Source organism: Chanodichthys erythropterus, chromosome 17, assembly GCF_024489055.1.
Source record: "Chanodichthys erythropterus isolate Z2021 chromosome 17, ASM2448905v1, whole genome shotgun sequence".
NCBI lineage: Eukaryota > Metazoa > Chordata > Actinopteri > Cypriniformes > Xenocyprididae > Chanodichthys > Chanodichthys erythropterus.
This window is the reverse complement of record NC_090237.1, coordinates 13,650,809-13,676,495: the sequence shown is the minus strand read 5'-3', so window position 1 is coordinate 13,676,495 and position 25,687 is coordinate 13,650,809. Positions and strand designations below refer to the sequence as shown.

The following is a 25,687-nucleotide window of genomic DNA, read 5'->3' as shown; positions in this document are numbered from 1 at the left end:
TTTGACCAGCTCCATTTGCTAATTTAAGCTGAACAGCACGGCTAGATTAGCAACAACTCAAATTGTTTAAGCTATCTTTAAATATTCAGAGCTACATACAGAAGCATTTCTATATTTTGATGGTCTCATTGTGTATTTGGACAATGTCACACCCACTCAACCAATTGACAAGCTGTTTTACTCATGTTTCACTTTTTCATAGCACATTAGCTCATATGGTGCTTTGCTGATGGCACTAAAGCGTCTGTCACTACAAGAGGTGCCGTTTGAGGGCTCTTTTTCTAATATCTTGCCTCATGCTTTCATGTCCTGTGGTTAAGAGTCCATGCTGTGACGGAACGCATATCCTCATAAAACTCATGCTACTTTAGAGAGCACTCAATTCCATTCAGCTCTCCAGGATGTCCAAATACGCAGCATAATAAACCTCTAATGTTAGTGTCATTCAGCGCAAGAGTGGCACAAAGCTAACTCCAGAATCGCTCGATGTAGCCTTTTCAACATCTAAGAGGAATTCAGTCAATACGCCTGCCAAAAGCGATCTACCAATATCAATAGCGCAACATCTGTTCCTTTTTGTTTGGTTTGTGTTATTGGAAATGGCATGAGAGTAAATGGTTGATATTGTGTCATGGTGAGATTCAATTAGACAAGTTCAACTGAGTGAACGAATCAATGAGGTAAATCGATAATCAGGATTTTAGTATTCTGAAGGTAGACGTCATACCCAGCACTGTGATGTCTGCATAGGCTTCTTGCGGAGGATCCGTGTAGAGCTGGCACACGTACCGCCCCTCGTCCGACAGCGACACGTTGGACAACGACACCAGCAGCTCGTTGTCTGAGAAGTTAACCAGCTGAAACCGACTGTCCTTCAAGGCTGAGAAAACAAAAAGAGTTGAGAATTACAGATTTGGATGAGTAGGAAGTAGACAAATCAATCCATTCATCAACATTTCAATAAACATGAAGTTAATATTGAGTAATGTTTCAAATGAAATCTGGCCAGTTTTATCCGCCTATTAAAATAGTTCCTAATGAAATCAAAAGATTACGCTTGTGTTGTAAATAAAACAGATTATCAGGCTAAGTTGATAGTCTTTCTACTTCAAAATTTCACATTTAATTCAATGTGTTACTTGCGGTTATTTATGAAAATTATTAGCAATTTCTGAGTGAAAACTGTTTCAAAGTAATTCCTACATCCATTCTTTTCAGTGCAGCGAAAGGGCCGGTTTACACAGAATGCGTTTTTGCTGTTAAAAATGCGAGACACGTCAGCACAGGTCTAGAGGCACATTTCTAGTTGAACTTCTTTTAACTTGAGCGCCGTATTTTTAGAATGCAGTGTCGTGTGCGAGACAGTAGCACAGTGGAATGGAAAAACGTGTGCTGTGTGAACTTCTCCAAAGTCTGTATATAAGAACTCTTGGAATGCCGCTCAGCCAATCAGATTCGAGGACCAGAACTAACTGTTATATAATTCTATATCTTGAAGTTCTGGGGAGTTTCATTAAATGAGCGAACTCAAAGATCACACTCAAAGTTCAATAAGTCAAAGCTCTAATTGAGCAACTCCATAAGAAGTTTAAGACCTTTGATGGTGCATTTTAAGAACCCCCTCTTAATCCAAACCCTGAACCTGGGAAGCATTTGGAAGCCCCCTCTAAGAATAATGATGAGGCCAGCTTGTTTTGAGCAAAAAGATGGTGGGTGGGAAATGAAAGGGCTGATTTTCTTACTGCTCGGACTGAATTGCAATTGATATGGGGGGTTTATGCACTATGCATCAAACAGATCTATGACTTCAGACTTAAGGTAATGCTGGAGGACAGTATAGTGCGATGGAAGAAGTGCAGAATATGAAGGATATAAATCTCTGAAAGGTAAACCTGCACATGAACGGGGCTCATTAGAGTGCGTTATAAATTCTAAAGCATCAGAGTCCGTAAGAGTTTGACAGTGAGTGAATCTGATTGTTCTGTGTCCCAGCTGGCTTGAGATGCTCTTCAGCTGTCCTAGCCTACTATCTCAAATTGACACACAGATTGGAGAATGAAAAGAGAAGGGACGCAGGAAATTACATGTAGCATGTTAGACGAAACAAATACTAATTGGATTGGCTTACAAAACAGCATATATCTTCTTGATGGAAATGTAATGCGTATAATATATTGTCTATAATGAGGGTATATGGACACATTTTAACCCTTCCATTGTCTTTGAGCCATTTTTGACCTATTTTTGTCAACTAATGCAATGTAAAGACAATATGTAAATTTCACCACTAGAGGTTGCTTATTCAAAACAAAGGTGTAGTTTGATGATGCCTTGATTTCGCTGAAACATGGGAGGTGTTGTCTTCACGTCTACAGCTACATATAAAATGTTTTGTCATGTTTGGCATGGAAATGAATAAGGCAATGTTATTATGTTTTTTTTTTTGGCAGAATAGATCTGCTACGCTGCTGCTGTTGATTAGTACTGCTGCTGCTGCAGAGCAAATACAGCACTTGCTACTGTCAATACATACACATTGCGGTGAGCACGTAAGACATGCTGCTTCAAAATATAGCATACATGAATACCCATAGCAGATCTATACAGGTGGAGCTGGGGAAGGTGGAGGGTTTATAAAGTGCGCTGCAAACTTCTACAGAAAACACAGACCAAGTAGTTGAAAGTTGAGCAGCAAGCTCATTGGGTGCTGATGCAACAGGAACCAATCACCTGTGCCCTATAGCGAACAATGTGACTGCTAGCAGATTGAGTTAAGGACCTATTAGCCTGAACTTCATCATCTTCTAGAGTTTCATGACAGAACTTTGTATAAACACCATAAACACCCTAAAGGGATATGGTGATGGAAAAAAAAAAAAAAAAAAATACTATATATTATAAATATATATATATATATATATATATATATATATATATATATATATATATATATATATAAATATATATGTATATTTCAATGTTTTTGTTTTGGAAAACTTTTGTGCTACCCTGAGAAACTTTGTATTTGCAGTTAAATGTCATTTTTTTTTAAAGCACCATACTGTTTTAAGCCCCTTAAAGGCTGTTATTTTCTCGTAAAACACTACATGGAAAAAAAAAACCAAACACTTTTACCAAACACCTGTAGGACTACAACAAAAAGCTTGGCATAAGTGTGGGTGACTAAACGTTTTTGGTGACATATTTGCAAAGTGGACACATATTGAATTCTCCAATCACAACAGAGCTTTACAGTATTTGTGAAATTTAAATGAATTAGAATTTTAATAACAGCCGAATAATACAGATATTGTTACAAAATATATAAAATAAAAAAATATATATATATAAAGTGCCAAAAGTGTTTGAAATAAATGAGAAAGGGGACAAAATTGTGTCCCAAAGTACTTTTATATTTTGGGAAAGAAACAAGAAGAAGAAGAGGAAGAAAACACATTTTCCTTTAGGAGAAACCTATTGTACTCTAATAATGAAGTCATGAAATTTAATGATATGCAATGCGGGTCAAATTTTACCCAAAGATCCCAAGTGAATGAAGTTTCCTAGGAGAGGGTAACAGGGTAACAGTACGTGGTACGTACAGTAGGCACTATAAAATGACACTGAAACAGTCATCATCCTCTTGGCATTAATAGTATTATAATTTAGCTCACTTCAGTGTACTGAAAGGGAAGTTCACTTAAAAAGTGACAAAAAAATATCTTTGAGCTGTAAAATGTAATTTGTAGCAAATATCATTAAGTCTTGAGAAAATGAAAATGACAATTTCTCCAACCGTCACTGTTTAATTCTAAGTTGCTCTTAAAAGGCTTATAGAGCAGCTCTAGCATAAGTGACAGGAAATGAGAATAGCAGTCTGAATGTAATGTGATAAAACTTTAGCCATCGCTCCACAGCGGAAACAATAAGCCACCGCCGAATCATAATGCTAATATATAACGAAGCGCACCGTGCAATATATCATCGGCCGGCATCCACAGGTGAAAGTTATATACGCTAAGACACATTCACATTCTTGTGTCATTTTGAATGCACAGTGCCAGCCATCTGTGCTGATGGGATAAAACTACGAATTGTTCAAGTGGTCATACTTTCACAAACAGAGCTGGCAGCCCAGTAAACATTAGACAGAATAATACATTACAGCATTAAAGAGATTGAAGGCTGAGCATCCCTCCAGTCACATCCATAGAAATAATGTCAGAGCTTGCGGCAAGAGTGCTCTCTCGCTCTCTCTTTCTGTCTATCTTCCTCCCCTAAACCCCAACCCATATCCTACCTTTCCCTCTCTCGGAGTATGCACATATCAGAAAGCTTATGTCGGGTGTAATTGGCACTAAAATATGCCCACTAGGAGAATTTGGTACCACCAACACATTAATTAAATTAGATAAAGTCATGACAAAATTCCAACCTGACCTTTCATCAATGTGTTCTTTTCTCGCTCGAATGTTGAGACAAGTGAGTGAGCGGAATTATAACATTACATAAATGTGTTTCCAACTCCAATATTCAACCACTGTGTTTCCTTGAAGAAAGGGGGTGTAAAAATGACACGGTTTTCCCTGAAGCTATGAAATCTTGGCTGAAAGGTCAAATAGAAGTACCGAAAAAAGCATAATAGACATATGGCCATGCATAAATAAAGAACATGCATTAATCCCAATAGCAACTGGGAAAACAAAATGCCTTTAAAACGTCTGTTGCCACAAGGTACGATGTTGTTATCAGAGTATTACTTCAACATTTACAACAAGATGTCTACAAATACTTCAAACGTCCTTGAATATTTACTCAAACTGCAGGGTACGGGATCCCGCGGAGAGATAGGCCAGCTGCACATGTAAATTGCATTTGAAATGTCATGAAATACCTCTCAGAACCGTCAATGTGTTATCATCTGCTCATCTTAGATTACCATAGGAGCGATTCGTATGGAGAACACCTCATAGGAGGGAATGAGAAGGTTATTCCCACACATTAGCTAAACTAGGTTCGGATCACGGGTCAGACCGTCACTTAGCAGCTCATCAAGGCCCTTATTTAGCAGAGGAGGCAAGATTATACACTTTGCATGCAGAGCGCCGTTGAGCTTCCAAACAATCTCAGGGCTGGAATCTAAACGGTCCGCTCAGAGGACTCTAATCAGCCTGACACAATTACACTCTGTCACTCAATTATTGAAAAAGACCTTGTCAACAATGCAATGCCTTGCTGCTCTTTTAAACGATAGGAGGTTGTGCGGAGCAGCCAAATTATGAATTTGCATGGGGTTGCAGGAGCATTTTGGTGCGTAAAATTGGAATGTTCTGCAAAAAACAATGTAGGCTTTGGGTGGATTATGACATTTTCTGCCATGAACTGAAGTGAGCATGAAAGAGGAGTCAGTACTGCTTACGTCTAACGTCTCTGAAGTAGATGGTCTGTCGGTTGGGGTTGAGCAGTTGGATGACGGAGTCGTCGTTGTTTTTCACTCGGCAGCTGATGATGGCCGTCTCGCCCTCGACCACTGAGACATTATTCGTCACCAGGTTCTGACCCTGCACTGTAACCAAGAGAGAGAACAGATACAAGCCTTACAATAGAGTGCAACAGAAATACAAATCCTTTTCATTTTCTCCATACAGAATAACATGAAAACCTTTTGAGAAAGGTCTACTGGAGCTTTGAAATTGTGAGCGATGACATTAGTGATTTTGATGTCATTAAAAAAAAAAGTGTGTTTAACAACAAATTACTAGTGAAGAACTACACTACCCATAATCCTAGAGAGAGATCCACCAACCAGAGAAGATGTTATTACAATGGAAACAAAAATAACAAGCTCAGCAGCAACTTTTCATTACAATGAAGCATTGACTGTTAATCAATTGAGTTGTTAGCCTTTTAATATAATAATCCTCAAATATATTGTATTTTACACAATAAAATTCAATTATTTGTATTTGATTCATCTCAGAAGTAACTGCTTTGGTTCATTACTAGGGTTGGGAATCAAAAATCGATTCCAATTCTGGAATCGGATACTTGTTATTAAACAAAATAATAATAATAAAAAAAAAGATTCCTAACGATTCTTTTTTGTGCATTTTAATATGACTTTAAACCACTCAAGTGCAAGAAGACCCATGCACACTCGTGCGCTGTTTTCTCTGCTGCGCACACATCCAAAACGTGCGCACAGAAAGCTGCCTCTCATACTGAATAGTGTATGATACTAAACTGAGTTCTCTTCTGCATCTTTTTGCACTTGAACGGTCAAATACACACAAAAATACAGGATCCCTGTGTCTCAATCAGCTCCCTAGTTCAGTAGTCAGGGCACTGACCAGGGAGTCGGCCATTTTAAGGGCTGTCTCAATCGCAGAATCCTTTCAGGGCACTGAAACGTTCGCTCCCTGAAAAGTCCCACAATGCACCGTGAAAACCAGGGAGCATCGATGCTCACTATGCTCCCTTAACGGAAGTTCTGAAGCGTGAAACTTGAATCACGTGAGCCAACTCACTACACATAACGATACGCGATAGATGTTTTAAAAAATACAAACCGTTATTTTATTATATTTCAGCATAAACATACATCGCTCGACAGGTAATGAACATAATCTAGCTAACATTTATAATTTATTCACGGCTGAAATGTTGCACGTATATGTAACAAGCAAATAATTCACCATAATGTACTTTAAATAACATTACAAGTAATGTCAGAAAATATCAGCTCTGTTGTTGTTCATAAATACCAGTAGTGATGTTGTACAATGATGACATTCGTGTACACGATATACTGATTCACGAGCTCGGGAGCTAGGGAACTGATTGTGAGACACCCTATGTCAAATTATCCTGGTAAACACAGTCGGGTTTGTCTTAAGTGAATGTAAACAGTGGATCTGTGCAGCTCTTAGAGTGACAGCAGCCTGATATTTCTGCAGCCATCTCAATAATAACGTTAATCAAAACACTGCTTCGAATCTTTTGATTTGAATCAGTGATTCGGAGCGCCAAAGTCACGTGATTTCAGCAGTTTGGCATTTTGACGCGCAATCCGAATCACTGATTCGAAACAAAATATTCAAAGCAGTGTTTTGAAATCATAAATAATATTAAGATTGAACCACTGAACTCACATGAACTGTTTTAAATATGTTTTGAGTACATTTCTGGATCTTGAGAAGTTCAGTGGCATTGCTGTCTATAGAGGCCTCACTGAGCCATCGGATTTAATCAAAAATAACTTAATTTGTGTTCCGAAGATGAAGGCCTTACGGGTATAGAACAACATAAGGGTGAGTAATATATGACATTATTTTCATTTTTGGGTGAACAAAGCCTTTAATTTGTTGCTTATTAGCATGCATATTACTAGGATATTGGCTGTTTATTAGTACTTATAAAGCACATATTAATGCCTTATTCTGCATGAACGTATTCTACATCCCTTAATCCTACCCAATACCTAAACTTAACAACTACCGTACTAACTATTAATAAGCAGTAATTAGGAGTTTATTGAGGCAAAAGTTGTAGTTAATAGTTAGTTAATAGTGAGAACTGGACCTTAATCTAAAGTGTGAGCCACATTTACATTTTCTGTACCTGAAAAAAATGAAAAAACACTGTTTATTTCAATCGTATCTGTGTTCATTTGTGTGATTGCTTATTTGTTTATTTGTTCTTTTTTAATTATTGAGTGTTTACTTATCTTTAATGATGCTTAAAATTTATATTAGGCTAGTTGTTTTTGCTATGGTATTTTTAAACCATAGGCAAGAATATTCTTTAGTCTGCTGATTTTTGATCATGGTATTCTGCTACAATTAAATGTTTTGCAGTAAGACTTAGAACAAATGTGAATCATATCTAAGTTTTTTTTTTTTTTTTTTTTTTTTTTTTTACTTATTGGAATCTAAATTAGGAATCAAAAAGAATCAAAATCGTTAAAATACAAATGATTCCCAACTATATTCATAACTTTTTATTGCAGAACTTTTGGAATCCTTTTGAAAAAAACGAATAGAAAAAAAAAACACTTAAAAAGTGTTAAAAAGTAAGCATCGCTGCAATACCTGAATAAGGTTATTACATTTGCCATGTCTTATCACAATCTGGATTGTAATTACAATGCATCCACTGAACACAGTTTTTCTCATTTGGCTGTTGCCTTGCTATTCAGTCAGACAGGCAATCATGACACTTTCTTTAAGCACAAAAAAACCCAAAATACTATTACAATTCAGATCCTGTTTCATTCTGCAGTTGTATCATGAAATTGTAAAAGTTGAGGTTGAAGCTGAATAGATGACTGCAATGATAATGCAAATCCTCATGAGGAATCCTTTGAATACTGATGTTTTTTTCATAACATGTGCATACATTTTAGAGCGGTGTAAAAGAAACAGAGAGTGACACACAAATAAATGTAACAAGCAACAACGTTCCGCTCCGTGTTTGAAAAAGCATAGATGTCAGAGCATGCGTGCAAAGTTAAGATGTACAGGCTGGGTTCTCAGTTTGGACGTATTGATTTTGCAGCATTGTATGCTTCTAGTGTGTGTGGAACACCCCGGCTACAAGACTGCAGCACTCAGCAACCGAGAGGGGAAAGCTGGTAATTGCTGCTCACGGCAGAACTTTATCAAACCTCTCCATCTAAACACAAGCTGATGGAAGCTGGCAATCAACAGTGGCTCTCAACAGCATAATACCCGGACCTGAACAGCAAGCTCTGCAAACACAGAGGCAAGCACAAAGTATCTGATACACTTCACTGTAAGCCAGTAACAGCTGATAATTAGAGGCTGCATCACTCCCTTATGGTTTACATTCAAAATAGAGATCCATTATACCTTGCAGGTGAAGACAGCAGAAAAGCAAAAGTCACCTTGCTCTATATTTATATCCGCAGAGCTGAGAGGAATAAAAAAAAAAAAAAAATGACCAAAGAATGCTTTTAAACATTTTATCCTCACACACAGAGTAAAACACTACTTTTAGCACCACCGTAAGACAACACCCAAAGAAAATTTGTTCGGCTGAGCAATCAGATGCCTTCAGGTGCCTATGACATTTACAGAGACTAAAAAAACATCTTAATTTCCCCACTATATGACTATGCCCAGCTCAGCCCTGCATGTCCCAGTCAAAGAACAACAAATCGGTGTGGAAAAACAACACAGTTAGCCTGTCCTCCCGAGTTGTGAACGTTAGGGATGATAAAGCATCGTCCACTCCATGAAGGAGCATTAGCAGACAGGCATGCTGGGAGTGTTTGTGAGACCACAGAGGTGCTGTGCCACTACAATCTGCGACCATGCCCAACGTTAAACGTCTGTGAAGCCAGGTTTCACGCTGTCACAATCAGGATAGAAAAAACTCTAGCTGGAAGGGTTGTCCGGAGCTGAAAAAGCTCAAAAGAGTTTCAGCACATACGTCTAGGAAATATCACTCTAAATAATGCTACATTAGCATGAGGTCATAAGTAATTTTAGGCTAAAATTCTGATAATTTAGAAGGTTGGTGCCATTTGGACAATTTGCCCAAAAATGAACATTCTATCATCACTTACTCACCTTTATGTTATTCTAAACTTGTATGACTTACTTTATTCAGTGCAAAAGAAAGGAAAATATTTTGAAGGGCACCTATTATGCAAAATCCACTTTTACATGGTGTTTGGACATAATTGTATGTTGGCAGTATGTGAACAATGATAAAAATCCACCCACTCCTTTTTTTTAATCCCCATTAAGCCAAAGCAGTCTCATTAGACAAGACGTTTTAAAGGTGCTTGTCTCAAACACCATTGTTTCCTCCTTCTTATGTAAATTTGATTTGTGCAAAAGACCTCTGAAGAACAGGCGAATCTCAACATAACTGCACAGCTGAGTCAGCAGACTTTATGCAGGTAAGCAAGCAAGGACAATAGCAAAAAATGGCAGATGGAGCAATAATAACTGACATGATCCATGATATCATGATATTTTTAGTGATATTGTCTTTCTAAATGTTTCATTAGCATGTTGCTAATGTACTGTTAAATGTGGTTAAAGTTACCATCGTTTCTTACTGTATTCACAGAGACAAGAGCCGTCACTATTTTCATTTTTAAACACTTGCAGTCTGTATAATTCATAAACACAACTTCATTCTTTATAAATCTCTCCAACAGTGTGTAATGTTAGCTTTAGCCCCGTTAGCCATACATAGGCTACTAAACTCATTCAGAATCAAATGTAAACATCCAAATAAATATTATACTTACAAGATCTGATAGGCTGCATGACGAACACTTTGTAAAGATCCATTTTGAGTGTTCTATTAGCTGTGTGAACTTTGTTTATGCATTGTATTATAGAGTTGGCTTGGGGGCGGGGAGCGCGTGCATTTAAAGGGGCCGCGCGCTGAATCAGCGCATTTATAATTAAGCCCCAAAATAGGCAGTTAAAAAACTGAATTAAAAAAATGTATGGGGTATTTTATCATCTGCATGATGACTGCCTTTAGGGTCAGTGATGTTGAATTTAAATGACATGTAAAATAAAGACATGTTATGTTACATTGTGATGTAATGGTGTTTTCTGGAAGGGACTAAAGAACAAAGTATTTTTATCAGCTGAAAGGCAGAATACAAATGTTTTTATTAAGTTAGATAGACATTATATAACAGCTTCAGGTTCTGTTTTAGTGTTGGTAACATGTCCCACATTGTCCCACACAAACTTTGTAATTGTCCCACATTTGGTTTGTTTGATGCTGGTCACCCTAGCGACAACAATGTCTGGTAAGTAATTGAGATGTTTTGTTATTGGATGTAAGAGTGAATATAACATCCATTTACTCCTGACATCTGAGCCGCTGAATGCAGTAGATTAGTTTTATTGCACCACAGATCTAATGTACACATACAATTTCTGTAACATTACCTGCTGTTTACGTTCACAGACATAACTGTTTATGTGAACTGTGTGTGTTTTTGACAGAACCTTGTGTGTATGTATTTGACAGTTTAAACATAACAAAAATGTGAAAGAGAAGTTACTCACGAGACTTGACATTTGACAGCCAGCTGTCTGTGTGTGTGTGTGTGTGTGATTCAGATAAGTGCGCTCAGAAAACGATCCATTAGAAGTTTAAACTGATATAGCTTTAAAATGCGTGGAAATAATAAACTTTAATGATAAAAGAAGAACTATGCTATCCATGAGAGTGTTTGCAATATAAACGATAATCAAAACCAAGCAGATGCTTTGTTTGTATTTGGCAGAGGATCCAATTGAAGCAGGAACTGTGATCGTAGAGAGGGGGCGGGGCACAGCAGCTCATTTGCATTTAAAGGCACATGCACAAAAATAGCCTGTTTTTGACTGTAGTCAGAGAAATGGGTATTTATTTGCAACATAAATCTAATGATCTGTGAGGTATTTTAAGCTGAAACTTCACAGACACATTCTGGGGACATCTGAGACTTAAATTACATCTTGTAAAAATGGACATAATAGGTGTCCTTTAACCCTCTGGTCCTCTTCGGTCAAAAATGACCGAAAACTTTTACGTTTTGAAATTTTAAATGTTTTTGCTTCATCGGAATGGGATGAAACTTGGTGACTTTTGTCACATAAGCTATGTGAACACAAAAAAATCATGGACATGTTTTGAATATGTTAAAGGGTCGTGAAAAAAAAAAAAAAAAAAAAATAGTCACACTTGGCAACTTCCAGTCAAACATGACCGCCATATGAAATGAATGGGAAATACAAATACAACAGTAAAACTCAGAGAAACTTTTGTTGGTACAAAATACAAATCAGCCACTGTGCAGAAAAACAGTGCACAGCAATGAAGGGGAAACACTCTAAAATGTCAAGAGTGCAAAATAGACACAATAACCACCCCCCACCCCACACACACACATATATGAACTAGCCTGACCGTAAAACAAGCAGGTTTTTGCAAAAGTGTGAAATTAAAAACAATAATTCAGCCACAAAGCAGTAAAAAAACGAACAGCAAAGAAGAGGTAATGCTCTAAAACATTGAGAGTACAAAACAGACACACCCACTCAAACACACACTCACTTACACACATGCAGAGACACACACAAAATTATACACACAAATGAACTGTAATAATATGGTAAAATTGAGCCAAAAGACTCAAATAAGAGGCTAAAACCAGATCTTACCCAGATTTATTAAGCTGCGATAAAGCATACCCAGTGGTGTAATGTAACGAAGTAATAATACTTCGTTACAGTACTTAAGTATTTTTTGAGAGAATCTGTACTTTACTTGAGTCTTTATATTTCTGTCAACTTTTACTTTTACTCCACTACATTTCCTAAATAAAATGTATACTTTTACTTCGATACATTTTCCCAAAGCATTTTCGTTACTTACTACAAAATAAAGTCGGAAGAACACAAACTGCAAGCAAGTGCTCGCACAACCTGCTGGAGCGGCTGAGAAGAGTGCGCTGTCATTATACAGTATGAGAGCGACCTCTAGAGGCGAAATAAAAACAATTACTGATGCCTCGTATAGTTTGTTTTGACACGTGATGTGAGGCTACACGCTGCACAGAGCGGGACACTTCAAAAACGGATTTAAAACGAACAACAAAACGGTATGTTATACAGTGTACACTACAGTACATGTTTTCATATCATTATAAAGTAATTAGTTAGATGCTGCATTAGTGGAGAACAGTAGTATGTTCTCCGTCGAGGCTAACATTGTTTTAACCGCTTGAGGTACTACTAATGTGACAAAAATACCAACTGTTTAATGTCACGATTGTTACCATTCATTTGCATTAGTTTATATCCATTTGTTCGCTGGTATGCATTCGTTATCCAGCGAAGTTGCATATTTAAACTGTATCATCATCATGCAGCGACAGAAACATTTATCAGAAATGTATTCGATTTGTTCTTTATATTGGCACTGTAACACATATTTTGATTAGATCATCATCAAGTTTTCTAAAAAAGAAGCAAATAATGCGTACATATAATGGACCCATGCTATATTTTGTGTGTAAAGATGGTAAGTTTTAAGCATGGCTGTTATGAAATGGTAACACTTTACAATAAGAGTCCATTTGTAAATTAAAGCATTTAATGTTTATAAAAGTATTGTTCATTGTTAATTTCGACATTTACATTTTTACATTTTAAAGTTGTCTCTTACATTAGTTATAATGCACTATGAATTATAATGAACGATCAATGTATAATTAATATATTAGTATTTTTTATATTTAAAAATTACAATAAACATTTTGCCATTTTTTAATTCAAAGAAACAAAATGTAAGAAAGATTTAAAACTGAACACAATCTTGCTGCTCAAACTGTGTATAGAACAATTTTTAATTATATTTTTTGCTCCTTTTGTATTTTACATTTACTTGTACTTTTACTTTACGTTTAATATAAAAAAAAAATACTTTTCGTACTTGAGTACAAAAAATATCACATACTTTAAAACTTTTACTCAAGTAACATTCTAAACAGTGACTTTGACTTCTACCAAAGTCATTTTCTGGTAAGATAACTATACTTTTACTCAAGTATGGTTTTCGAGTACTTTATACACCACTGAGCATACCTGTACATTATTGAATTTTGCTGTTATGTGTAACAAAATGTCCACCTCTGTGTTCAGGTTTTACTGTAGTAAAATTAATAAAAAATGACACTTGAAAACAACATTTCAAGCAAAAAAAAAATATTAACCTTGACAAAAAGTAGACTTTGAGAATGTCTAAATATAAATTCAAATTCAAAACACTAGATAATTTTTAAGCCACTTTATATAGAACTATATAGGAATCTAGTGGTTACACTAGTTCTTCACTTTTTTTTACTCCCACCAGGGTAAGGACCAGAGGGTTAATGAATGTTTTGTCATAAAATGCAATGGGTTCCAACACAACACTGGACCCCACTGACTTATTGAATGGATAAAAAAATAAATTTTTCAAAATATTTTCTTTTGTGTTACACAGCATGACAGGAGGGTGAGTAAATGATGGCCAAAAGAAATATACCACAAGCACAGCTTTCAATCAAGGCATTTTTAGACAGACAGACAGACAGACAGACAGACAGACAGACAGACAGACAGACAGACAGACAGACAGACAGACAGACAGACAGACAGACAGATAGATAGATAGATAGATAGATAGATAGATAGATAGATAGATAGATAGATAGATAGATAGATAGATAGATAGATAGATAGATAGATAGATAGATAGATAGATAGATAGATAGATAGATAGATAGATAGATAGAGATCGCACTGTCCATGAAACTAGGCTAAATCTAAGTCACTGCAAAGAACTACTGAAGAATCTTTAGATGAACATGCTGTGTTCAAATACACTAGTCACACGAATGTGTTTTATCTTTGCAGTTGCAGTCTACCTCATCTACAGTGTCACCTCAAGCAAGCCAAAATGTCATTGGCTAAAAGATGTGATTTAACTCATTCATTTAGCCTTCAAGGCCATGACAGTCTGGTTCAGTTCTGCCCCATAACCCAACAAAGGTGTCCATCCCTCACATTTACAACAAGCTCCTGACTTTTCCTCAACAGCACATAACATTTACGATCGTAATCACCTCAGCACCACTCAACATTATTCCTTAAAACCTAGTGCAATGCCTATCTTTAGACCATTTCTGCCATCTAGGTAGACAGCTCACTAGGTTAACATAAATTGACAGCAAATGTATTTAATTGCGAATGTGCTATATGATTGGTGTTCAGAGGATTGGAGCGCTCTACTGGTTAAGTCACATGACTCTGAAATGTAATTAATGCATGTGAAGTTTCATGATAATAGCATATCTTTCATTCTCAAAGCTTTTTTAAGAACAGATCCCATGGGTAATATACAATTTCCTGAAGCGAGAACTTTTCAAGGTTGATACACATTAAAAGGTACTCTGGGAATGTGTTTTATTAATTTTATATTATATTAGTATTATTAATTATTATATATGCCTTTTATTGCAAGAGTTGGCTTAATAATACATTTAAAGAAGTAATTTTTGGAAGGTTATTAAAGGCTTCTTCACTTCAAATATTCATTTTCATTTGCACAACCAAGTCATGGCTGCTCGCCAACAGGTTGACATGAAACTGCCTCAAATGGATGATGAACACAGTTTTTAGATAAACATAAACATAATAATAGATGTTTGAATCTAAACCTATTTGTATGAGTAGAAAATTTTCTTTTATGCCTTTTTTCTTCACAACATGTTTTCCTCAAAATCAATTGCTTTTTTTGACTGGGTGAACTTCACAAAGCCTGGCAAGAATAAGAAAAGAAAATGTTCTTTTTGCAAAAAGAAAATAAAGCCTATATTTAAGATCATTCAGTTTTTTGTTGTTTTTTTTAACTGTGACATTATTTTCAGGACAAATAAGAACATTTTACCATCCTAATTCTCATTACCATATTCTTTCTTAACATTTAAAGGTACATCATGTAACTTTTTCCATTCAAAATGAACCTAATTTAATGCCCAATACATCATCAATCCTTCTTCCAAAATGTTTTTTTTGTCTTACCCTGATTCACTATGGTAAGCCTGTTATAAGTGTTTATATTTTAGACCTAGCGGATGGTTTACAAGGGAAATTGCGTACATACGTCACTCGCCTGTGTGTGTCTAATCATATCTGTAAATAGAGAAAAGTTGCTCCGGCCACTTTGATGCATGTATGGTGAGGTTAGTTGTCACAATGAGAGAGAAAGGTTGACATGGAGCAGCTAAATCTCAAACCCTTGGTGAATCACCATTTTAAACAAACACTGAACAGAGGAGAGTCTGCTGACAAAAAGAGAATGCGAGAGAGCTCGTAATAAAACATGAATCAACATTGGTTTGGCTTTTTGGAGATGGCAAGAACTGAGCGTTTTAAAATTTTGTAAAAAAACAGTATTAACAAAACAAAAACAAAACTGTTATACGATAATTTTTAAAAAGTATAATTTAAAAGCAGCAAAACAAATATTACCATGATGTATTTTTAAATTTAACTATACTTTTTTTCACACTACGGTAAAGAGAATTTCACAAAGAGGATTTTCTTATTGCATTATGGTAATAAGAATTAAGAGAAATGACATGAAAATAATGTCACAGTGCAAAAAAAAAAGCATAGTGGTTCTAAAATGAGCTTAATTTAATTAATTTGCATTTTGTTTAGGCAAAATATATTTCTTATTTCTTTCTTTTTATTCTTCAGTGAAACTGACTGTGACATGTTTTTGACAGGTTTTATAAGGTTAGTCCTACTGCTACTGATAACCATCACCTTCCACATTGTTAAGAGCAGTAGTGTAAAGTACACTGAAATTGCACTGATCTTTAAATATGAGTATTAATTTGACTTTAAAAAGTCAATGTATTCATCTAAAAAACCGACTTGAGTGAAACTAAAAAAGTGCCCACATTTAACTTTACTGAAGTTAAGTTAGTTCTGTATTTTAAATGTTTCTCTTAGCTTTAGAAATTGATAAACCAAAAGATTTGTTGATCAAAATAAACTTCATTAGCTAAGTTTATTACCTTAAATTTCATTGATATTTAATTTTAAAGCCGGCATGAGAAAGTTGTGATAGTCTTTTTTTCCCTATTGTGACATACACTAGGCATACACAATTTCAAAAGTATTGGGACACATTAATTATTGAATGTTTCAGTCAGACCCATTGTCACAGTATAAAATCAGGTTTATAAAAATAATCTCGCAATATATCGCAAAACCTTTATGTTGGTTCTGTTTGTTTTACTTTATGGGGGGGTTATCACTGCTCTCCCTGCTCTTATCCATGCTAGACTGCATGGATGTGCAGGGACTCTTGCCCAGAACAGAACCATACCGCCAATCCAAACTGTATGCTAATTGTCAATTATCTTTGACGATAGTGGTCTTGACAGAACTGTGATAGGATGCCACATTTGCACTCTGTTCATGAAATTTTATCCCTGCTAGATGGTCTACTATAAGTAGGTATATTGGAAAGTGGAAGCGTTTAGCAACAGCAGCAACTCAGCCACAAAGACAAAGAAAGTAAAGTGAAAGAGTGGGGTCACCAACTGGTTGAGGCACATGGTGCGTAAAAGTTGCTAAGTTCCAAACTTCCACTGGGATTAATATCAGCACAAAAACTTTGCGACGGGAGCTTCATGGAATGGGTTTCCATGGCCAAGCAGCTGCATGCAAGTCTCACATCACCTAGTACCATGTCAAGTGTTGGATGAAGTGGTGTAAATCACGCCACCACTGGACTCTGGAGCAGTAGAAACGTGTTCTGTGGTGTGACGAATCATGCTCCGTTTGGCAGTCTGATGGGTGAGTCTGGGTTTGGAACGTTATCTGCTTTACTGCATTGTGTCAACTTTAAATTTTGGTGGAAGAGGCATAAGGGTATGTAGCTGTTTTTCAGGGGTTGGGCTAGGCCCCTTAATGACGGGTTCAGACTACATGATATTTTGTCGGTTTTGAAAGTCACTGTGTCAGATTATATGATTTTGACTCCTAAAATCTTGTCGTGTTGGGGACAAGAAATGTCAAACTACACGTTGCTACCCTACCATTCATCGAGAAGGCGGGACTGTTTATCATCAGAAAAGTCCAAAAGTGGACACATATCTGGATTGCATGGATATTTGTATTTCCTCCAAAGAGAACTGAAGTAACATGTTTATTTACCTTTTTTAACTTCTCAGGGTAGCCCCTCGAGGAAACATCATAAACGCAGGAGTATTGTTGCCGTAGCTCCACAAACATTTCCTCTATTGTAAAATTACACCTAGCAGGAATGATACCATTGTCTCTATTTCATTTTGGCATGTTTGAAAGCATGTAAGAAGGCGCTTCTGTGCTTCTATTGGCCATTGTCATACATGTGACAGAACTCGTTGTGGACGACCGGAAAAAAATAAACATGCTAGTCTTTCTGTCGTGACGTCGTGAAGCGTCGCAGACGCTGCATCAGTTGTCATCCACTATGAGACACTACGCAAGCTGAAACGATTAAATCTTGCGTCCCGACGCTCATTGTTGTTTACGAATCCCCCACGACACCAAAATCGGCAAAATCGGCCTAAAATCGTGTAGTCTGAACCGGGCATAAGATTTGCCCTTTAAAAGGAAAATCTTAATGTTTCAGCATACCAATATGTTTTGTACAATGCTATGCTTCCAGCTTTGTGGGAACATTTTGGGGAAGACCCTTTTCTATTCCAGCATGACTGTGCACAAAGCAAGGTCCATAAAGTCATGGTTGGATGAGTTTGGTGTGGAAGAACTTGACTGATCCGCACAGAGCCCTGGCCTCAACCCCATCAAACACCTTTGGGATGAACTGGAACAGAGATTGCGAAGCCAGGCTTTCTCGTCCAACATCAGTGCCTGACCTCACAAATATTTTACTGGATGAATGGGCAAACATTCCCACAGAAACACTCCAAAATTTTGTGGAAAGCCTTCCCAGAGGAGTGGAAGCTCTTATGGCTGCAAAGGGGGGGACCAACCCCATATAAATGCCTATGCATTTATAGTGCAATGTCATTACAGTTCCTGTTGGTGTAATGGTGAGATATTCCAATACTTTTGTACTGTATATCCAAGAGAAACGTCTTTTAGAATGAATCAAGTGATGAAAAAAACAAAACATCCCTCAGGAATTGATTAGATTGTAGGTATTATGCTTATGTTCAGTTAGTTTCTGTTTTAATGGACTTTCAGTTTGTTTTCATCAGTCACGTGTCTCTTTGGCCCTATTCGCACGGGATTAGTATTATCTGGGGACCTCGTGTGATTTAGAAATCACAGACACATTTCGTGTGGTGCATTTGCACTGGATAAGCGAAGCCTGTGATTTTACTCAAATTGACTGACTTATCTCCCGAATATGATGGCACTATGCAATTTTGCCATATCCCCTGGTTCAAAGTCCCTTTCTATGGTCCGGTTAGATGGATAAAAAAAAGAAACAAATATAGTTTCATGCCCTGTCATTTACATTTCACCAGGTTAAAATCTAATAGCTCAAGCTTTACGCTTGATTTATTCGTAACACATTAACCTCAAATTATGATGTGAACCCCCTCACTTGATTGTGCACTATATTGGATAGACTATTGCTTGGAAATGTCTTGTCATTATAGGTCTAGTATATTTTATCACCTGTGGGGTAAAACACCCCCTTGATACAAATGTATTTTTTGCTAAAAATCTAACATTTTTCATACTTGGTTAATAATTTATGTAATTTTCACTAAAACCGGACCTAGCCTTCAGAATAAATTAAACTGTGGAGTGTAGAAAGGTTGTATTTGAATAAAAGTTTAAATATTCAGTTTCAAAAGTACTTGGGTAAAGTAAAAATAGCAGTAATGAATTAAGAAGTACAATTACTCTTTACACCCCTGGCTTAGGGTAACAGTTCCCAAAATCTGTGAAGTACTTGCACAGGAACTAACGTAGGAAGAGAGTGTAAAGTTTCAAACGGATAAGTCTAGTGTAAATCAACCACAAGTTTCAATCAAGAATAATTTGACGAAAACCTGAAATGAACCTGGTCCTGGGTGTTTTAATATTGCACAAGCAGTTTGATGAGAAACTACTAAAATGTCAATCTTAAGAAAAAAAGTAGACAAGGTATGGTAGAATCTTAAGAACAGAACAAAGAAACATTAGAAGTTAGAAATATTAGAAAAACATGCAGACTGCCTCAAAGGCCAGATATCAAACCATGCAAACTGGAAAACAATGTGCAAAGAAAGAAAAGTCAGGAGTTGGAAGATACTGAGAAGTGATGTGATCCAGAGGGAAGAGGAAGAGCAGTACCTGATATGGTCTGAGCGGCTCCTGAGCAAGCGTGAGGAGAAACAGGACACATATAATAGTGTTAAAGCAGAAAACTTTCACTTTTCACTTCATCAGATACTTTGCATGCATTACATTTCATTCAGGCCTGGATTTTAATCTTTTCATAGCATATGTAAGATGACATGACACTACTGGGTAAGATCATACAGTTCTTTCTTTCCTGCATTAGCATTTCCTTCAGTGTGTTATACTGTCCTTTTTTGATGGCAAACTGCTATCAAAGTCAAGGAGACTGTTGTAGAAGAAAGAGAGCAATAGAGTCTCTACTGCTGGACATCACAGGCAGAGCAGAAAGACAAGAGAGATATTGGCTGAAAAGGCAAGGTGATCGCATTAATATTCGCAGGGATCTGTATGTAAATGGTGCACGTACATTTTTGAACAGTTGGACAGACATGGAAACGTTCAACATCATATGGACACTTTCTAAAATGTAAATGTAAACTTTTTTTTTGGTACCGCTGCTGGTAATCGAGTTCAATTATTCAACACAATTCAACAGTGAGGTCAAGCAGGTTTACTAAGGCTAATTTCATAGCTAGGATTTTTTTAATGTATCCTAAATACAATTAAATAATAATTTTACATTGCTTGTGTAATTTGATAAAATGTGAGGGATTTGAGATGGATGGATGGCAAATAGTTTCCAAGACAGTGATCTTCATTTACTAAAAACGTATTCTTCATATACATAAAAAAATTATAATTTCAGCTAAATCAATGCCTGCGACATCTTTGACATTATAAAGAATTCAGTATAAATCTATAGACTTTCACCTATGACACAATTTGAGAAAATATTAGGTTGCAATCCCCAACATTATTATTAAAACTGGCATTATCATAATTAAAGATATCTAAAATATTGGGAACAATGTCCAAGATCTCCATATCCAGGATCAAGTTCACAGACATTTTAAGATTGTAAGCAGATCATTTAATATGGATACAGTGTATGATAAACAGCACGAGGATAATGAGTCCTGTAAAACGTCTTCTAGATTCATCCAGGCACTCACAGCGGACATACAGCACTATAAATAGAGGATCCTTGTGTCAATAAGCTCCTCAGCCTGACGTGTATCAGACGGGAGTTATGGCATGTCAGTAGGGCAGTGATTAGATGTCACTGCTGTCAGTCTTCTTACAAGATATTGATGGTCAGATTTCAGCAGAAGCCCATTTGATGCCATCTGAGTGTAGACAGCTGTGCTAGCAAGGCATCCTTCAAAAAGGACGATTTTGAAAGCTGATTCCTCTCAAACGGCAGTTGTGCAATATGTTACAACTACAAAACCGACAAATATTACAGTTTCAGGAAAGGGCCAAATGCCATTGCTCATTTTTGGTAACCCAAACAATTAACATTTTATTACAATTAATGTCATTCACTGTATGAATTTCTTTCTTCAGTGGAACACAAAAGATGTTTTTTTTTTTTCATTACACTGAAAAGAGAGGCCAAGATATTCTTCAAAAATTAAATGAAACCTCACATTTGGAATGAAATGGGAGTGTGTAAATACACTAATATTCAAAAGTCTGGGGACAGTAGGATTTTTAACAAAGAAATGAACACTTTTTTCAAAAAGAATGATTTAAACCAATTAAAACTGAAAGTAAAGACATTTGTTATGGTACAAAAGATTTCCATTACGAATAAATTGCAAGTTCTGGCATGAAACTCTAGATGGCGCAGACTGATAGGTCCTTAACTCATTTGGTAGCCATCGCATCGTCACTTACATAGCACAGCTGATTGGTTGCTGTTGCATTAGCGCCCAATGAACTGCGGCTAAACATTTAAATATCAATATTACATGGCTCTGTGGAATACTTGATTCGGTTCAGTCAATGGCGCCATCCAGCAGTATGTTATTCCTTGATAACAACTGCTGAAAACAGCATATATGCTTGTTAGGTTTTCCTCTTGGAAGTTTTGCTTTTGGTGAGCAAATAAAATATTAAAAAGCAGTCAAATTTTGTGTAGTTATTTAATTATGTCACCCGGTATCGCGGACTCGCTCTCTTATTTCATACAAACGCAGCTGCTGCCATTTTGCGACTATTGTTTTGTTCACTGTAATGGATTAAGATAACAAACAGGTATGATTTTAAATCAGTTTAATCTCAGATCAATATCTTATCCCCATAATTATTTATGTGGCGAAATGGCGTGTAATATGCTGTATGACTGTACTGTATCTCTTAAATGTGTTTCTGCACTCAGATCAACTCAGATCAATATTTCGTGTCTAATTATTACTTATGTGGCAAGTAGCCATGTGATAAGCAGGATAATGTACATCCATCTGGTTGTTATCTCAGCATAAACCCCTTCAGGCTGATACAACCCCTGTCGGGGTTTATTCTTTGATAACAACCGGCTGGATGTACATTATCCCTTACGTAGTGTTGCTGTTAGCTGATAATGTACATTTCAAAAACCCTCCACCTTCCCCAGCTCCACCTGTAAAGATCTGCTACGAGGACTTTCTGAACTTTCTATTCATCAAAGAATCCTAAAAAATACAGTTTGCACAAAAATAATAAGAAGCACAACTGTTTTCAACATTAATAATAATAATAAGAAATGTTTCTTGAGCACCACATCAACAAATTCAGTGACACTGAAGACTGGAGTAATGATGCTGAAAATTCATGCAAAGTATTGATTTGCAAAGTACATGAAAGAATCATTTACTTTTTAGTAAATATTTTGATCCAGTATAAAACACTGGTCTGACTGATTTTCAACTCAATGACTCAGTCACAACAATACAAAGCAGATGAAGAGTAAGACTATCAGTAAGTAACTGTAAGCTATGGTTTCTGATTTGAAATATAGTTCATATATAGTCATAGAGGCCACTTTTATGGTACTATGAGCTAGTTTTTTGACTGTTTATATATTGCATCTACATTAGTAAATCACATTAAAGCTAAAGATGACCTCTGAATTGTACCCTGCAGATATTCAGCCCCATTTCCCCTTTAATTTCACAGTTATATTTCTAGTTACCCCACTGAGCAGCCATATTTGTGTATTCCGACCATGAGCACAATGCTATGTGCTTCTGTCCGTTACTGTGGTGTGACTTTGAGCTTGTACGTGACCCGCTGTGCTTTCATTTAATTAAAAGGGTAGGGGTGGAGATTCAAAGTGTACCTTAACGGGGATCTGATGGAAAAATCTGTGCATGCCATGTGCGCCCAAGGACACACGATTAGGTCCTGCGACCACCACAAAGCTCTCCGCTGGAAAACTTTGTCATTATTTTTTCTTTAATCGTTTGTGAAAGTGATTCTGTGCTTTATTGGTGTCTTACAAAACTTATATGACACTAAAAATACAACTTTAAACCAACTCCTTTATTACAAGGTAATAATAATAACAATAAAATGCTACAGCTAAAGCATTAAAGGAATAGTTCATGAACATTTACTCACCCTCTTGTCATTAAAACTATCTGTGAAGTACTGAGGAAAAAGAACTGGATATTGTGGCTATGAATTAAGAATTTGCTTACATTACTTATTCATTGATAGCCATATTTTATGAATTTGTTCCCTTATTTTAATTAATTTAATTACATTTAATTTACAATAACTCAATTAAAATGAGGGAACAAATTAGTACAATATGGCCATGATATATTTTATAAATGCACTCCTTTCAAATTTGTAATCTTAAAAATAAGAAAATCAAAAACAAAATTATAAAATATTATTTTTTTAACAGTCTAAACATAGTTAACGAAACCAATAAACCATAAAAAAGTGTTACTTGAAAAAGTATTTTCATTTCTCATTTTAAAACAAGTGAACACATTTTTAAATCACCACAATATCTAGTTTTTTCCCTTGCATGCTGTGTTTCTGTTGTGAAGAAATAGTGAAATAGTCATAGTTCTTTGACAGCCCCTGGTCACTATGAATTCTTGTACTATGGAAAGACCTACATTTAAAAAATAAAAAATAAAACAAAGGTGAGCAAATGTTGACACAATATTCACTTTTTTAATGAACTATTGCTTTAATGATTGTCACGGCCGGCTCAGTGCTGCGACAAATGAGGGAGGCAACGAGAACGACAATAAATCAAAAAATGTTTATTAACAAAATGAAATTTTCAAAAGCATAATAATTAACACTGAAAGCCCTGCTAAGGAAAAATAAATAATTAAGTAGTGAAAAATAATAAGCCAACATACCAAACAGGCCTGCCAAAACCTAAAGCCCCAAACTAAACTAAAACATAAAGCAAACATATACTGTAGTCACAACAAAACAACCCAAAACTAACGAAAAACCAGAGGGTAACAGAAGGGGGGGCCAAATCAGAGAACCAAAAACTCCTACTCTGCAGGTGTTTCAGATGATGATTACCTCATAAGTCCCGCCCCACAGCCGGCGAAGCAAAGCGGGACCAGAGGACCGTCACCCCCCCCCCCCCCCCTTAAAATCAACCCCCTTACAATCATCAAAACAAAAATAATTTTAAAGTGTGTACATCCCTACCACCTAACTAATATCACAATCTACCTGTAGTCTATCTAGTCTTCAGTGGCTTACCGAGCTCGGGGCGGCTTTTAAACACTGAACTCAGCATCCACAACTATTCCATAACCAGGACTGCAGCAGAATACTGAAGTGTACCCCCACTCAGAATTACCACCCAAAACAAAACAAACCCCAAAAGAAACCCCCCACTAACTAAACTGGGATGTACACCCACAAAAAAAACAAAACAAAACAGAACATTATACACAAATCTTCACTACATGTACTCCCAACTAACAACACAGCATCTTCAGGAATCCACTCGAGAAAGTCCCGGGTTCAAATCCCGGACGAGCCCCCATATTTGTCATGGCCAACTTAGTGCCGAGACAAATGAGGGACGCAACGAGAACGACAATAAATCAAAAAATGTTTATTAACAAAATTAAATTTTCAAAAGCATAATAATTAACACTGAAAGCCCTGCTAAGGAAAAATAAATAATTAAGTAGCGAAAAAAAAAAAAAGCCAACATACCAAAAAGGCCTGCCAAAACCTAAAGCCCAAACTAAACTGAACTAAAACATAAAGCAAACATATAATCACAACAAAACAACCCAAAACTAAAGAAAAACCAGAGGGTAACAAAAAAAAGGGGGGGGGCAAATCAGAGAACCAAAAATGCTTATATCCTACTCTGTAGGTGTTTCAAATAATGATTACCTCATAAGTCCTGCCCCACAGCCAGCGAAGAAAAACGCGCCCAGAGGACCGACACAATGATCACATTATTGTGTGGTGAATGTGATTTCACCAAGTACAACATGTTCCTAAGATCAACATTCCATTCAACCAATCAGATTTGAGGGACAACCTTACAGTTAAGCTTACAGTCAAGTTTAGTCACAATCCTGTCCGTCATCAGTCTCAAGTGTGTTTTTAAAGCAGCGTAAGTGTAAAATATAATTAAACAAAACAAATAAAAGCACCATTCAGGCTGCATGTAAGCAGTCACTATGCTAAAGAAACATTTTTATTGACTTTCCATGAGATCAAGCAGAAAGAGCTTTTATCACCAGACTGCATATGTACTGATACCAGCCACTTGGATATGTGTGAATAGTTATCAGAGTGTGAAAAGGACCTATTCTTGCTCTGTTGCTGGCCATTTCCCACTGGGTACAAGATACACAATAATATTTATTCTAACTTAAGACTTAAAGCTTAACCCAAAATGA

General features: G+C 36.4%; 1 protein-coding gene across 1 annotated transcript in view; it reads right to left on the bottom strand.

Moving 5' to 3' along the window:
- Window positions 1–25,687, bottom strand: part of cadm1b (cell adhesion molecule 1b) — a 200,264-nt gene that overhangs the window by 57,531 nt on the left and 117,046 nt on the right. Inside the window, exons 2-4 of the mRNA XM_067365703.1 lie at window positions 19,905–19,925; window positions 5,420–5,566; window positions 728–880 (exon numbers count right to left, since the gene is read on the bottom strand). Of these exons, the coding sequence (XP_067221804.1) occupies window positions 728–880; window positions 5,420–5,566; window positions 19,905–19,925 (321 nt within the window). The remainder of the gene's footprint in view (window positions 1–727; window positions 881–5,419; window positions 5,567–19,904; window positions 19,926–25,687) is intronic.